Raw genomic sequence first — 16,146 nt, forward strand, 5'->3', positions numbered from 1 at the left:
CATGTGACAGCCCTCTTCACTCACAGGAAGGAAGGTCAGTGGAAGGAATGAGAAGCAGAGTTCTGTGGCTGCCCCCTGGACATCCATGCATTGGCACAAACATCTCCAGGTAAGAAGGCTATGAGCGAGCAACTCCTACCGCCACTCTTCTTTTGCAAAACCTTTAGCAATTTTTTAAAATGAAGAGCTTTCCCTTGCATTCATGAGGACCAGTAGTTTGCTAAGCATAAGCAATGGCCGTCACTCAAGCTTTCATGATGGGTTGTGCAAAATCACAGCTGTGCAACTGATTGTGCCTTTTCTTTCCATTGTGATTTGCTAGCATAGCTGGACCATTTAAAGCCATTTATTGTTCCTTTTGGTTAATTTCCTCAGTGTCATCGGATCAGATGTTTGGAATTAATCCATAGTTATTGTGGCGACAGTGGTACTCGCCATATTTTCGTCCTCATCCTCCGTGAACCAGAACATTTATTTCATTCTGCTCTCATTCTCTCCAGTTCTTAAGGAGAGCAATTAAAGACATTAAAAGCTATACTTGAAGTGTAATGAGTCTTAAGCATCTTTGCCCAGAAACAAATCCTTCTGACCCCAGTGGAATTTACCGCCAAATAAATGTGCTTTGGATTGTGTTGCCTTAGTCTCTCTAAAGTGAAGACTAATGGTGTGTGCACATAATATCCAAAGACTCATGCAAGTTAGTTTCCTTTGGTCACACTACACCAGTTATAGCCCTCCAGCTGTTTGGGGACTACAACTCCCATCATCCCTAGCTAACAGGACCAGTGGTCAGGGATGATGGGAATTGTAGTCCCAAAACAGCTGGAGGGGCAGGTTTGGCCATCACTGCACTACACATTTGCAGCACCCTTATACCCCTTTAACAGTTGTGGTTTCCTTCAAAGAATCTTGGGAACTGTAGTTGGCCAAGAGTGCTGGGAATTGTAGGTCTGTGAGAGGGTCTGCTAACAACTCTAAGTACCCTTAACAAACTACAGTTCCCCGCATTATTATTAGGGGGTGGAGGCATGACTGTTGCACTGCTATAAAAGTGCTTTAAATGTATGGTGTGGATGTAAGCTTTATGTAGATGATCAGGCAATAGCTTGGCTTATTCTGAAATACTGTGTGTTAAACTGGTTGGACTCCAGAGCAAGGGTCTATAATACAGTCTGGTTTCTCTCCCACTCACTCCATGAACCTCCAAAACCTGTTCACTCACTTCTGAGCCTGCCACATTCATGTTCACTTACTCCAAAGGTGCTACTTCTGTTGAAGCTCCAGTGGAAGAAAGCTTGGCACTGGCAATGCAGTGGACTTCACACCAGGATGCCTGGGAAATTTAGCTTTCCCAGCAACCCAGACATATTTTGGGAGCACTGGGAAAATTGCACTCACCCAGTTCTCCTGGTGCCTGGAGTGCTGCTGTAGCAGCAATGGAAATGGGAGTGAGCAGAGAGGCATACCCACTCCCTTTTTAACCCCACACCAGTCAGAATCAGTGTAATTTAAGCAGGTTGTTGGGAAGGGGAGTGTGTGCTGGTGATTCAGAAGTAGAGGGTGGGAAGATGGAGCAGAGGTAAGCAATTGTGCAAGGAATTCCTCTCTGGTTTGGATTAAAGCCCAAGTGGAGATGAACTTGCAGGGAGTTACAAAGCTCACCCTGTATTCCAAACTGGGACTTCTGGATAACATGGTGACTGGTCAGGCAGCTAGCTCCAGAGCTCCACAGATAGTGCAATTTTAATTGAGTTTTAATGGGTTTTAATTTCTTTTAAACCACCCTGTATTCCAAGTGAGCTTTCTGGGTAACTGAGGTTCATATTCCCAGCCAATGAATTATGAAGCTTGAGTGTGATTTGTGCTCAAATACTGCTTTTGGATACAGTATTCTGGGTATGTCCAGGAAATTCCAGGTGCATAGCAACCCTATCAGGCAAAGCTAAGTTAAATGACCCCGAGTATGTCCTCTTAAGAGCACAGGAATTGCTTTTGAAAGAGGATAAGAAGAACTCTGATGTTCTGACTAAAGACCTACCTCAGGGGTAGCCAACTTGGTGCCCTCCAGATGTTCTGGATGACAGTTACCATCAACCCACAATATAAAAACACAAAATACATAATCAAGATTTAAAAAACCCCCAACACATTTCGAAAGGGCATTGGATGTCAATCAACCAAAGGCCTGGTTAAAAAGGAATGTTTTTGCCTGGCGCCTGAAGGTGTTAATGAAGGCACCCAGCAAACCTCCATGGGGTCAGCATTCCACAAATGGGGAGTCACTGCAGAAAAGTTCTTGTGTTGCCACCCTCTGGACCCCTCATGGAGGAGGCACACCAAGAAGGGCCTCAGAAGATGATCTTAGGTTCTGGGTAGGTTCATATGGAAAGAGGTGGTCATTGAGGTATTGTGGTCCTGAGCCATTTAAAGCTTTATAGGTCAAAACCAGCACTTTGAATTGGGCCCAGAAACTAATTGGTAGCCAGTACAGTTTGACCAGGATAGGTGTAATATGCTCAAACTGTCTTGCCCAGGTGAGCAACCTGGCTGCTGAATTCTGCACTAGCTGAAGTTTCTGAACCATCTTCAGAGGCAATCCTGCGTGTAACACATTAACCTCACTGATGCCTTCAAGAACATCACAGCCACTATTTTGTAAAATACAACACCTTGCAAAACAGTTTTATTGGTACAGAAGATACTCTTTATTGTATATACTTCATTTTAGTGCATATTTCTATGTCAACTTAAATAAGACTTTGTAACACAATATTTGAAGAATCCCCTAACATTTACAGTGCACAGCTTTTTTAAAAAAACAAAAAACAAAAACACTGACTCTTATTTACAGTGACCCATAGGAGGACATTAAAAAAAAGAGGACAAATATTTCACACTCAACAACTTGACCCACATCTTGAATATAGTCAACCAGTGCATACATCACACTTAAGTCCATAATTATAGGGGACGTGGTTATTCCAGGTTCCATACCAAGGGATGCAGCTTTGTCCCTACTCTCATGGGGGGCAAGTAGTGGGAAGGGAATAGAATAAGATAAGCTTTTCAGTTGCCTAAAGTAATAACAGGGCTGTGTTAAAAGGAAACTGTTGCTGACTGCACCTACAAACGGCTGAAGCCAATGGAAAGAGCTGTGAATCTTCCAGGACTTGCCTGGGCAGTTGTACACACCTTCTTGTGATATCAAGTACTCTGTTGAGATTGACACCTTTGGGGATGAGTGAGCTCTCATTCATCTTTAATTAATTTATCAGAAGAATCCAAAGATGTCCCTGGAGATCTTTCAGGTTCCACAGAGTCTCAATAACAAACTGGCCCCAATCCAGTGATGGATGAGTCTGTTACTCACATTTGTCTTCCACCACTTCTCCAAAGGGTTTGTGGGACACTTTAGATGTTGGTGTGTGTGTGGGGGGGTCACCTTTGATTTTCACAACAACCCTGTGGCCTGAGAGACAAGAGTCTTGCCGAAGGCCACCAAGTTTGCTTTGGGAAGAGATCTGGACCTTAGTCATTGCTAGCTCCAAGCCCTGTGCTCTGTCCATTATAGTAGTGAAGCGGGTGCTTTTTAATGAATACACAAGAATGGCTCCCCCCATCATTTCCATTAAGGGAGATGATTTATAAGGACTCACATGCATTCTGGGGCACTGGCAGCTCAGTTAATGGGAACCTGAGCCTAAATGTTTTGTGCGTGCAGATTATACATGGAAAGCTAGATCAAAGTGATGGGTTGGGTTTTCCACCCTCACTTCCAATTTTGGTTACATATAGGTTTTTTCCCAATAAACACACACAAAAATACTCTCTGGTTTCTGGAGAATATAGACTACAAATACACATGACTTCCTCTATCAGATTAAGGCAGCTTTGGAGAATATTGCACTGCAGATCACAACACTGTTGATGCCAATGCTTTATTCTCCTTCTATCACGTTACACTGTGATTCAAAAAAGGCAAACCCATCCTGCTAGCCCAGATCTAACTAGATTGGCTAATCAGAGTGGGTTTGATGGGAGCTTCCCACATAAAAAGCATAAAACATTTCATTTTACAATATACATTTGTTTTCATTTTATGAAAAAATAATAAAAAACTGATAAAAATATTGATATACACAGAGGTACCCTTATTGAACCTTTTGCTATAAAAAGGCATTACAAATTAAGCAAAAGGAGAGGGGGAAAGCAACCAAGTAAATGCTAACTATAAAGCTCTTCTCAGTAAGGCAAACTTGAAAAGACTATATGGTGTAAGATACTTGCGCAATATTTGGGAAAAGGTTCCTGCTTTAATAGAATGAAGTGCATGATTGAGAAAAGATCATAGGAGCCAGGATCCAAAGGGTGACACAATTTGGTATGCACATTCAAGGGGCTTTTTTTGACTTCTCATCACCTCTGTTAATCCATGACCATTTCTGAAACTGTAGAGAGCTTCAAGGCAGGTGACCATTAGCATTTGTATCTAATGTTCGTTCTACTCAGTTTAGACACATTGAAATTAACATACAGGACTAACATAGCTCTATCAGTATCAATGGATTTATTCTGAGCAGAATTTAGTTGGATATAATTCATCAGTATGGATGTTTGCTAATGCTGAGCCAAAACAAGTTGGGAACTCTTTTTGTGAATGTATGTGTGTGTGTGTATTGCTATGTGTGTGCTGCTACACCTCTTTGCAAGCCAACAAGCTGCCAACCAGCACGAAGAAGAAAAAAATACAGAATACTGCAAGTTGCAGAAGGTGACCCTCTCCGTCTCACCCTGAGATGACAACTTTCACAGTGAAAATTTACCCTTATGAAAATTTGATGTGAAACTCATTCCTGCTATTCAAAATAAAGTGAGTCAAAAATCCCACCGGGTCTGGCTAAAACAACCCTTTGGATCCCGGCTATCAGGTACATTGTATGGATATATGGAAGCAGATCATTTATAATTTTGAAAGGCTAATCCACAGGTACATAAAAAACTGACAGCAGGTGAGTCTCAACAACAGCCAGGCTCCCCTCACCAGCATTGCACGCTCTTCCAGAGATTCATTTGGGTGCGACACCAAGATCTGTGAAGATGATTTGAGGTAACACGAAGGCATAATCCTCTGCTACGGTTCTCAAATGCTATTTCTGATACTCCTTCAATGAATTAAATATTAGGTCCAAAAGGGGAAGCTGTTGACTTTGTGTAGACTTGTGTTGACTTCAATTTGTGATCACAGAGTCATAAAGTTATTGGTCTTCTGCCTGCTGAAACACTCAGAATTAAATTATTGCCAAGAATCCATCTTAAAGATGGAAAACAAAACAGAACAGGTGGATCTTGGAAGGTGCTCCCTGTCAAAAGTGCCCCTGCTTCTTCCATTCAAATGAATATCGGTCCAACACTGGGATTTGCACATGGCTTTGGAAAGACCCAAACTGAGCATATTTGGGTCTTCACTACCATAAGCTTCTGTTCCATGCCCTCAACAGTGTAGCTGGTCTCCCTCCCTCTCCAGTGTTGCTAGAGGGAGACACGACGTTGGCACTTGGCCATGTGGATGAGGTTTGTTTAATACTAAGCTGGGTGACTTGGTATTCTTAGGTTCCCTATTTCTATCCAGTTCCAAATTGCCCTTCATGCACAGCACTAATATAATAACAGTGTATTGAAACAATCATTTAGGAGGTTTGATGGTTCCTCAGATTTAAAGCACTTACTCTCAAGGGGATGTTAGATGAAAAGAGAGGACAATGAAAGCAATGTATAGAAAAGTGAAGAATGGAGATTTGTATTGTCTGGGTTACATCATAAATCATCTACACTCAAAGTGTTTGAGGTGCATTAATTGCACAACAGTCTGATTTGGTGTGGATGTCATGCTAATGCTAAACAGCACATCATTATGTTAAGGCACACTGGGGTCAGATGGACTTCTTGCTATTGGACTTCTTGAAATGAAATCAATGTGCTGGGCAGATGTGTAGAAGAGTATGCAGTGGAGCAAAAACTGCTCCCAGAGCCCCACATAAGGGCAACATTTCCCGCTCCTCTGTGGCAAATAACTTCTGAAAGCCTGGCTTCACTTATTATGGGTGGTGGAGGAGAAAATGAGTGTGTACACACTCTACTTGAAATGAGGCTGGAGAGGTGGAGGAGAAGGAACTTTCTGAGGTAGAATGCTGATAGTTAAGATCTGTTGTTGGTAGCAAGGAGGAGAAAGAGGGAGAAAGTGGGGGTCAGGAAGTGGTCATAGGCAGGAAGGCTTGAGAGAGGCTCTGTCGGTTGGAACTTCAAAGCTACTGGACTTTCCCCAGGCACTGTCCTTCTATACCTCCTTCTCCCCAAGCTACACTTATCCTGCTCCATATCTTCCTTGGCTGGAATGTGTCCCTGATGTGGGCATGCCTTTTGCTTTCCTGGATGGAGAAATGTGTGTTGCGAGGGGCTCCCTATATGACATACACCAAAACCCCTAAAAGCTATTGAATTTAGCCATTCTTAAAATGGATTATCACCCCTCCAAATTTTGTCTTTCTAGCTTCTGCAGAAGATCATTAGAATTTAGATAGATCATGGTATATCAGCAAGGAGCACCTATATGTTTCAGTTATAAAGGACTGACAAGATGGTTTGTGGAATAGGTCAACCCATTCAGAGGAGCCACCATATCCACATCTGACATGCAGCCAGCTGGTGGTGCCTTTTATTTTATGTGTGTGTGAGCATAATGAATTTGGTGTGTGTGTGTGTGTGTGTATAATATTTTTAAAGCACAAAGTATAAACAAAGCATAGCAAGAGTATTTGATTACTTCTCTCTCTCTTTCTCTCTCTCTCTGGTCCTCCACTTCCACTTGTGTAGAAAACACAGGAACTACTAGGGAATGATTTTGCCCAGTCACACACACACACACACACACACACACACACACACACACACACACAAAGATTCTCTGCCATTTGGCCTCAAGAGCTTGGAACCTAATTCCAACTCTGGCCACTTTCCAGGAAAGGCAGATATGTGCAACTAAGACAACCACCTTTGTTTAGAAAAGTATCGCACCAGAAATGACAAGGGAGTGTTCCAAAGTACTACCTAAGCAAGTCACCCACTTGACCAAACATGGGAGGGGGAGACATCTTGATGCTAAGAGCAATTTGACAGTGGGACTGGGGTCTATGATTTCACAATCAAATGTTGATTTGCAGATGGACATACCTGTTTCAGAGACTAGAATTTTGTCTAGTCAGACCAATGCCAGACATACTTTAAAGGGAGAAGGCAGAGGCTCAGGGGCAGAGCACCTACTTTCCATGCAAAGGTCCCAGGTTCAATCCATGGAGTCTCCAGGTAGGGTTGGGAATATCTCCTAACTGAAACCCTATTGAGTTAGATGGATCAATGATCTGACTTGGAATAAGGCACCTTCCCATTTTCTCCCTTTGAAACAAGCATTTGAAATATGTTGTTGACCTTTCTGCCCCCAGATAAGACAACCTTTAGCTGAATACTGATTTTTATCTCCCTCCCCCTCCCCCAATTTTGCTTCAGTCATTAGCAAAGATGACTCCTTTGGTCAGGATCAAGATCAGCACACTGAGAACTTATATGTTAATCCCCACCCACCCTGTAAACCTTAAACAAAAACCAATGAATGGTCTGGGAAGTTCATTTGACAAACTGAATGATTGTGTGATAGGATGTGAATGATGAATCTTCGCCCAAAGAAAGCTGGAGATACTCTTCGGAGTGTGCCAGCCTGCCAGGACCAAGCATGATTGAGAGCTTTGTCACTGACTTCACAGGTATTCCCAATTTATCTTTATAAGGTACTGGCTTTCCTTTTCTTAATCATCATATAGATAGCCAATGCTGGAACTGCAAGGGGAAAAAGAAGAAAAGATTTGTCTGAATACTATGGTGATGTTGTTAATGGTATTGCTAAATTCTAGCAAAAACAATAATGAAGACCTCCCTCCCCTGCACACTTCACGGGGCTAAAACCTGAAGAGAAGGCTAGTGAGCAATAAATATAAAAGTACAGCCTATGAACTACAAATTTCTTTGGGTTTGGAAAGCTTCTCAGCAAAAAGGTCCAAACTGCTTTTTGCAAGAATGACATGGATCCCACTATATCAGGATGTCCAAATGTTGTGGGACACCTACTCCCATCAGTCCCAGGAAGCATGGCCTGTGGTAGGGATGATGGGAGTTGTAGTCCTCCAACAGCTGGAAGCGACCACATTGGCTACCCTGCTCTACATAAATCCAAGGAGCTTTCTTTCTAATAAAACTTTTATACAATGGCTCAGAATCAAAATATCAGTTTGGTCTGTGTGTGTGTGTGTGTGTGTGTGTGTGTGTATGCACACTAGCCTGGGAACTTCCTCTCTGCCCAGAACATTGGAGGCTATACACCACACCCCCTCAACAGTATTTATAGGAACTCAAACACTGAGATCCTGCTCTGTTCCAGTAACAAGAAGCCGAAAGCACCAGCCTGAAGATGACGAGTGAGACCTCGTCGAAACGTCGCCTAGACACCCCAACTTTTACACGGGAAGACACCCGAGGACACCAAAACCTGCATTCCTGTACCCGTGAAAATCTACGAAAGCATATATATATATATATATATATATATATATATATATATATATATATATATATATATATATATATATACACCTGTACACATATACACGTTTGTGATTCATATATTCCTGTTTGATGTACATTATTACCCTGTACAGTGATACCTCAGGTACTTAATTCATTCTGGAGGTCCGTTCTTAACCTGAAACTGTTCTTAACCTGAAGCACCACTTTAACTAACGGGGCCTCCTGCTGCTGTCGTGCTGCCGGAGCCCGATTTCTGTTCTTATCCTGAAGCACTATTTCTGGGTTAGCGGAGTGTGTAAGCTGAAGCGTATGTAACCCGAGGTACCACTCTACATCTTTTCAAGGAATGTACACTTACAAATGAATAAAGTTCAGAGAAGAATACAAACCTTATACTGCCGCACATTCCCTTCTGCTACAAGATGGTGTTCATTCTTAGGTGTGATGCAATATGCTAGTCTCTACAAAGGAGCACAGGCAGAGGAGAAGAATCACTTTAAGGAAAATTATACTTGCATATTGATGACGGAATAAAGCTCTTGACTTCTATTTTTATTTTTAGTAATAAAAACACACTTTAGTTAGCGCGGGAGTAAACACATCACAAGTTACACAGACATCTTTGGCTGCATGTGAGGATTCTGTGACACCACAGCACCTTAAACCAGTGTTTCCCAACCTTGGGCCTCCAGCTGTTTTTGGACTACAACTCCCATCATCCCTAGCTAGCAAGACCAGTGGTCAGGGATGATGGGAATTGTAGTTCAAAAACAGCTGGAGGCCCAAGGTTGGGAAACACTGCCTTAAACAAAAGGCAGGAGTGGGACACAGAAAGCTTAGTGGCAAATAACATAACCTTCTTTGAACCAGCTTTGCAATAGAAGATGCTGGGAAGTGAAAAGCAAGAGAGGGAAAATTGTGCCTTCATGCTTTCTTACTGAAAGGCTGAAGCGCATCTAAAGTGAACGTGACAGCACTGAGAAGGCTTTCCCATGGCAGTGACAGGAAAATTAATATGATCACAAAACTTAATTCTGCACAGTTTAGGGATGGTAATTGGGAAGCGAGCACAGTGCAATTGCAATGCAGAATAATGGGAGACATTTTTTCACCATAGAAACCAAGGCTCTCTTTTTGAAAGTATAGATAAACCAAATATGATAAATTTTGGGTTCTGTATCCTTATACCAGTGCTGGTTAACCTGTGCCCACCCACCAAATGTTGTTGGACTGCAACTCTCATCAGACTTTGCCAGCATGGTCAGGTCAGGGTGATGGGAGTTGTAGTCCAGCAATGTCAGGAGAGCCACAGGTTAGGAACATAGAAAGCTGTTTTATACCGAGTCAGACAGTTGGTCCATCTAGCTCAGAATTGTCAACACTGACTGCCAGTGGCTCTGCAGAGTTTCAGATAGGGCTTCCCTCCATCCTTACCTGGGGGATTGTACCTGGAGGGGCCTGCATGCAAGGCTGATGCTCTAGCACTGAACTAGAACCCTTTGCCATCACTGGTCTACAGAGAGAGTTTTGAACTAACAGCTGGGATTTAAATTTGGAAAAGGAGTGTCACTGTCACCTCATCTGTCCCAGCCTTGACCTCTTTTGCTCAAGCCACATTCCCATTACTTTGCAAGTGATTCGCCTCCATTAACAACTTAAGTGTGAAAAAACTGCAGAGAAGGGTTTCCCCCATTTATTTTCACATCTGGTGTGTGGAAGAATTTCCTATAACTCATTTTCTGTAATAGAATTTATTTTCACATCCAAGGGAAGGAAGTGTATCTTAAAAGCTTCCCCATTATATTTTGCTTCTATACATTATTATCACGTTTTATTCACTGATATAACACTTAATGCCAAAACAGTCACGCAGGGATGCACTTGGGGTGGGGGTGTTAATGGTTCTCCCCAACACTGTTTTTTTCTGATTGGAATCACATCCCTCCCAGTCTGAAGCTTCTATTAGTCCCGGCACATTCACGGAGCAAATTTCAAATAATAGAAATGGCATAAAAGAAATGCTCAACCAATTCCACTCCTTAATCTAATCTTTGCAGATGTTTTGAAGTTAAGAACAAGTTGCTAGCAGAGCCAACAGGGTGCCCTCTAGACTACAACTCACATCATCCTTGCCTATTGGCTACACTGACTGGGGCTGATGGGAAATGGAGTCCAACAGCACCTGCAGGGCACCAAATTGGCTATCATCGTGCTAGAAAACGAGATGATGGCTCTCATGCCTAGTTTGTCCTTTAATAGGTCAGGTCCTGGGGTGTTTTAGCTTCCAAACTTCCAGAACAGGAAGTAGAAAAAGAGTCCTAAATCCCTTCTTGAAATGGCAAATTACTTAAAAGCTGCTTCCAAAAGGTCACCTATCTGCAAAAGTGTTTGTGGAATTAAAGAAAGCAAACTCTTAGCTTAATACTGGCGATTTTCATTTCACAAAGAACATTTCCATGACATTTCACTGCTTGGCCACTCACTTGTTTAAAGGTCCCTCGCGCCTTCAATAATTTATAGAGGGCATACGCAGGCACAAGGATCATTGATGACAATGCTATTCCCCATCCGACAGAGTTGGCCCAGGGTGGGAAGACATACTCATCGTAGGTCAGAGGTTTAAAAGTGACAATGCTGGCTATTACCACAAACTGTGGGAAATAAGAGGAGAAAGTTATGATCAATTTCCTTTTAACCATATGTTTATTCCAAGATGAAACCAAGGAGACTCTTCAGGTGTCTCCTCAGAATAACAACAACAACAACAACAACAAGCCACTCTTGACCCTAAGGTCCCAAGGCAGCTTACAACAATTAAAGCACAATGTTAAAAACATTTTAGAAGAATTTACAATCACAGAAATAAGGTGGGTCCTAAGATATTTATCTCTCAAATATCAAAAGCCAGGCTAAAGTGGTGTATCCTCAGTATATGATGAAAGCTGTGTAATGAAGGTGTCAGACACACCTCTGTGGGGAGGGAGTCCCACAACTTAGGGGCTTCCACAGAGAATGCCCTCTTGCAGTCCGCCACCACCCATGCTTCTGAGGGCAATGGAACAACCAAGAGGGCCTTCTCTGCCATTCTCAGCACCCAGGAGGGTCTGCAGGGAAGGAGGTAGTCTTTATGGTTACCTCCATCCTCTGAATCTTTCCCCAACCTTGGATTTCCAGATCTTATTGGATGACAACTCCTGTCCTCACTTGTCCATTGGCCCTGCTGGGTGGAGAGGATGAGAGTTGTCATCCAAGAAGATTTGTGGACGCAAAATTAGCAAAGGCTGCTGTAGAACTCTGAAGCTTATTTTGTAATTTGAAGATGACTGGTTTAGTGTAAAATAAACATACAATATTTATCTGCAATCATATTAGTGACCACACAATAATTCTTGGCACTTACATTAGTCACCAAGCGGCTTATCAAACTTCCTATAAATGCTTCCACTTGAAAAGTAATATGATAGAATCACCTTAGAGAATTGGCTTTGCAATTGACTCACAGCTGGGCATTACCCTGTCTACAGAGGAACAGTATATACACATGCATGATTTTAAGGACAGGAAAGTGAAATATGTAAGAAAAGACTAGTGTCAAACCCAGTGAAGGGGAGGAGTGGAATAAAGTGGCTGGAAAGGGGGGTGGACAAAGGGGTGTACAGATGTTTATTTTATATATTTAATACATTCATATACCTCCCCCCCCCCCAGCACTCAAGGTGGTGTACTGTAAATGGTTCTCTTCCCCATTTTGTCCTCACAACCACTCTGTGTGGTAGATTAGGCTGAGAGGAGGCAGTGAATGGCCCAAGGAGACCCAGTGAAATTCATGGCTGAGCAGAGATTTAAACCCTGGTCCCCAAGCTGTTAGTCTGACACTCTAACCACTACGCCATATTGATATGTGAAGGTGCCTACCCATTGACTTGCCCCGAACAGTCTTCTACCTGAGAAGGAGGAGCTTTGCATGTCCCCTGGCCTAGGCACACCAATGTTGTAGTGGGAGCCCATTTGTCTGTATCACAATCCAAAAACTCAGTGTCTTCTCTCATCCCAAAATTCCAGTTGCTTCTGCTGTCTAGCCTCACCATGTGCTTGTCGACTGTGGCATTCTCAGCTATCAAACTTAACAGAATGAGTGCAAATGGCAACCTCAGAAAGGGGACAAGACCCGATGCACCTCATTGTTTAATATTGAGTGTCAAGTTAAATCTTGTCACAGAAGAAAAGCCCGAAAGGGTTTTGATTTGCCTATAATGTTAGCTATTAGGCTTGTCGCTCAAACATCAAATTAAGGGCATTAGATGTCGGAGAAGAGGCTTCAGCCTGAGTTTATAGTCTTTGCTGATAGCATGCCATCTTTGGAACAGAAAACAAGCAAGCAAACAAAAACACCACTGCCATAACCCGGTAAAAGATGGATGTTGAAGAATAGAATCATAAAGTTGGAAGGTATCCTCACCTAGTCCAACACACTGCAAAGCAGGAGTCACAGCTAAAGAGTCCTTGACAGATGGCCATTCAACCTCTGTTTAAAAACCTCCAGTGAAGGCCAACCCACCACTTTCTGAGGTGGTCCATTCCACTGTTGAACAGCTTTTACCATCAGAAAGTTCTTCCTAATGTTTAGCTAGAATCTTCTTTCCTGTCATTTGAACCCATTGGTTCAGGTCCTTGCCATGATTCTGCTCCATATTGATCCAGAGCAGACTCCAACGTATAGTTAGCAGAGTAAAAAATTAAACACGGTACAGGGTTCCCCAAAAATAAGCCATAGGCAATCAACTTCATCCAGCAGAGTTTTTACTACTGAAGGCAAATGAACATAACGGTCACAAATCCAAGTCTTCAGGATTATCACAGTCCATAAGAAATCAAGTTGCAGCAGACTTAACTTAAACTTTAAAAAAGACTAAAACCTTAACACTATATACAGACCACCACACCAGAAGGAAAGAGAGACAGAAAGTGAAACCTAGGCTCCTTCTGGCCTATTATTATAGTCAGCATGACCTTGACAGAAATAGTTAACAAAACCAGCTTGAACCAGCTGTTCAGCTTCTCTGAAGGAATAACCCAAACATCAGGAACCTTCTGCTTGTTTCCAGACAGGATAGAAGCTTGATTGTTAGCTAGAAACTTCCAGTTTGCACCAGCTTGTCTCATACAGAGAAGTTTCTAGAACCTTCTTGAATTAATTAGAATAGGAAAGATCTCTACACTTTAAACCAATACTTCCTGTACCAATAAATGCAAACCTGACAGTCCTACCATCTGGAGAAGGAGAAAACAAACTTGTTCCATCTTTCATGTGACAGCCCTTCAGGTATTTGAAGATGGTTTTCATATTACCTCTCAGGCTTCTTTTCTCCAGCCTAAACTTACCCAACTCCATCTTTACACTAAAGCAAGAGATTTGCTTCCAGGAAGCTACTGTGGACTAGAAATAGACAAATTTCTCAATTTCAGTTTCCCTCATTTTTCCAGTCTCCCTCCCCCACCCCTTTTCCACATCAGGTTGCAATTCTCCCGCCACTAGCATTTGAAAGCACATTTATCCTTAATATATATATTTACTACATTCACACTCACTTCACTTGACATCTGGAATAAAAAAATTAAAGACGTTTTGGGTTGATCTGCTCTTTTTTTTTGTTTCCAATTAAAAAGAAAAAAAAGAAACCATCTGCTGCTCATCACTGTAATTAGATAGTATGTGTGTTTTCATTTTCTTCAAATCTTATGAGAGCAAAGAGCCCAGAAAGGTGGGACACATCTGTTATTTATTTATATTTCATTTGAAAAAGATGCACTTAATGGTCTTATAGAGTCCCATGATTAGAAGTAGTGGAGTGGGGATCTTCAGATTTTGGGTGGGAAATTAAAAAGGGAAATGTTAACAAAAGTGGGTTGTGAGTGTTCCAAGCAGAAACATCTTCCATGTATTAAAAAATTTAAATGACGCCAAACGGCTTACTGTTTCCCCCCCTTTAGAATTAATAAACAAATATCTCATTTTCAGATTCTATTTCCCACCACCAGCACCTTTGCAGCAGCTGAAGATTGAAAATAAATCAACAAAACCAGACCCACAAACAAAACTGTGAAACTTCCATTCAACAACAGTCCAGTTACTGATCACTCTTTCCCATTAATCTTCATGTTCCTGCACCTATGGAACAATCTATTTCTTGTACAAAATCCATTAACACGTGCTGTTCTGAAGCCCCACTCCTTTCAGTAGAACTGTGCAGAGCAATTTCAAGTTGAAGGTGTCCAAGGTCAAGGGAGATTCAAACGCAGAAGAAGGTTTTTGATACTGCAGATGGCTGGCGGGTGCAGGCATCTGACCAGCATGTGACCCCCCCTCCTCGCTAAAACATCTGCACTGTCTGTTTGATGCTACCAGGGAAGGTTCAGAGCTCTTGTATTACTATACAAAGCCCTAAACAGCTTGGGTCCAGGATGCCTGAGCTCTTACATCCCAGCCTGATCACTGACATCATCCAGAGGAGCACAGTTAGCTATCTCCAATATCACAGAGTCCTGACTAGCTTCAATGAGAAGTGGGGCTTTTAGTATCACTGGTCCCTTGCTTTGAAATACTCTTGCAGCAGAGATGCAGCAGGCATCTTGCTTTTGACTTTCAGGCATCTTTTGAACACTATTTTTTTATGCTGCCTGGCCTTTGCAGCTGCTTAAACTTTCTTGATTAGCCAGTTATTAGCTGTGATTCCTGTATCACAGAGGGTTGCTCTAGACGACTCTTGGTGTGCCTTCCAACTTTACAACTCTATGATTAATATTAATGCTTATTTTATTTTTCTATGGTGCTTTACATTCCTAGACTTATACATGGAAAAATACAGTATTTTCTAGGGTACTACACCACACAGGAAGTCTGTATGAACAGCAAAGGCTCCCCATTTTATACGGTCACCCTCCAGTTCATGGAAGCTAGCATGCTCATCGCTACTGTACCTGATTGTAGGTTTCTTAGACATGAACATGTCTGGGCCAGGACCCACATTTTTGATCTATACCAGAAGAGGCAGGGGAGCAAACCATGTCACAGGAGTAGTCAATGTGGTTCCCTTCATACGTTGCTACTGGACTATAGCTTCTGTCACCATTGGTCATGTCAGATAAGGCTGATGGGAGCTGAAGCCCAACATCATGCGGAAAGGCACTGCTTTGGCTATGCCTGCCATAGATTCACATGCTCTATAATTCCTATTAAAACACCTGAAAGGCTTACCAATAAAAAAGCAGGGCTCACGAATTTCCAACAAAGTCTCCAGTAGAGGCCTGGTTTGAAGCCCATCATTTGCTGGATGTCTTCACTGAACCTGTCCACACCTGAAGGTTGACCACAAATATAAGACAGAAGCAGACAGCGCATGGATACATTTGACAACAACAGCCACTGCAATGCTTGATGTTCACACTACTTGCTTGCCATACCACTTAAAGCTGATAAGCTGTTCAAATATGACTCATGTTCTGTGGCATCATCAA

General features: G+C 42.3%; 1 protein-coding gene across 1 annotated transcript in view; it reads right to left on the bottom strand.

Moving 5' to 3' along the window:
- Positions 1-7,662: 7,662 nt before the first annotated feature.
- The window catches only part of SLC6A2 (solute carrier family 6 member 2), a 55,819-nt gene continuing 47,335 nt past the window's right edge, over positions 7,663-16,146 (bottom strand). Inside the window, exons 12-15 of the mRNA XM_081924053.1 lie at positions 15,887-15,987; positions 11,115-11,282; positions 9,021-9,092; positions 7,663-7,887 (exon numbers count right to left, since the gene is read on the bottom strand). Of these exons, the coding sequence (XP_081780179.1) occupies positions 7,864-7,887; positions 9,021-9,092; positions 11,115-11,282; positions 15,887-15,987 (365 nt within the window). The 3' untranslated portion in view covers positions 7,663-7,863. The remainder of the gene's footprint in view (positions 7,888-9,020; positions 9,093-11,114; positions 11,283-15,886; positions 15,988-16,146) is intronic.

The sequence above is a fragment of the Podarcis melisellensis genome (genome assembly GCF_964234715.1).
Source record: "Podarcis melisellensis genome assembly, chromosome: 8".
Classification (NCBI taxonomy): domain Eukaryota; kingdom Metazoa; phylum Chordata; class Lepidosauria; order Squamata; family Lacertidae; genus Podarcis; species Podarcis melisellensis.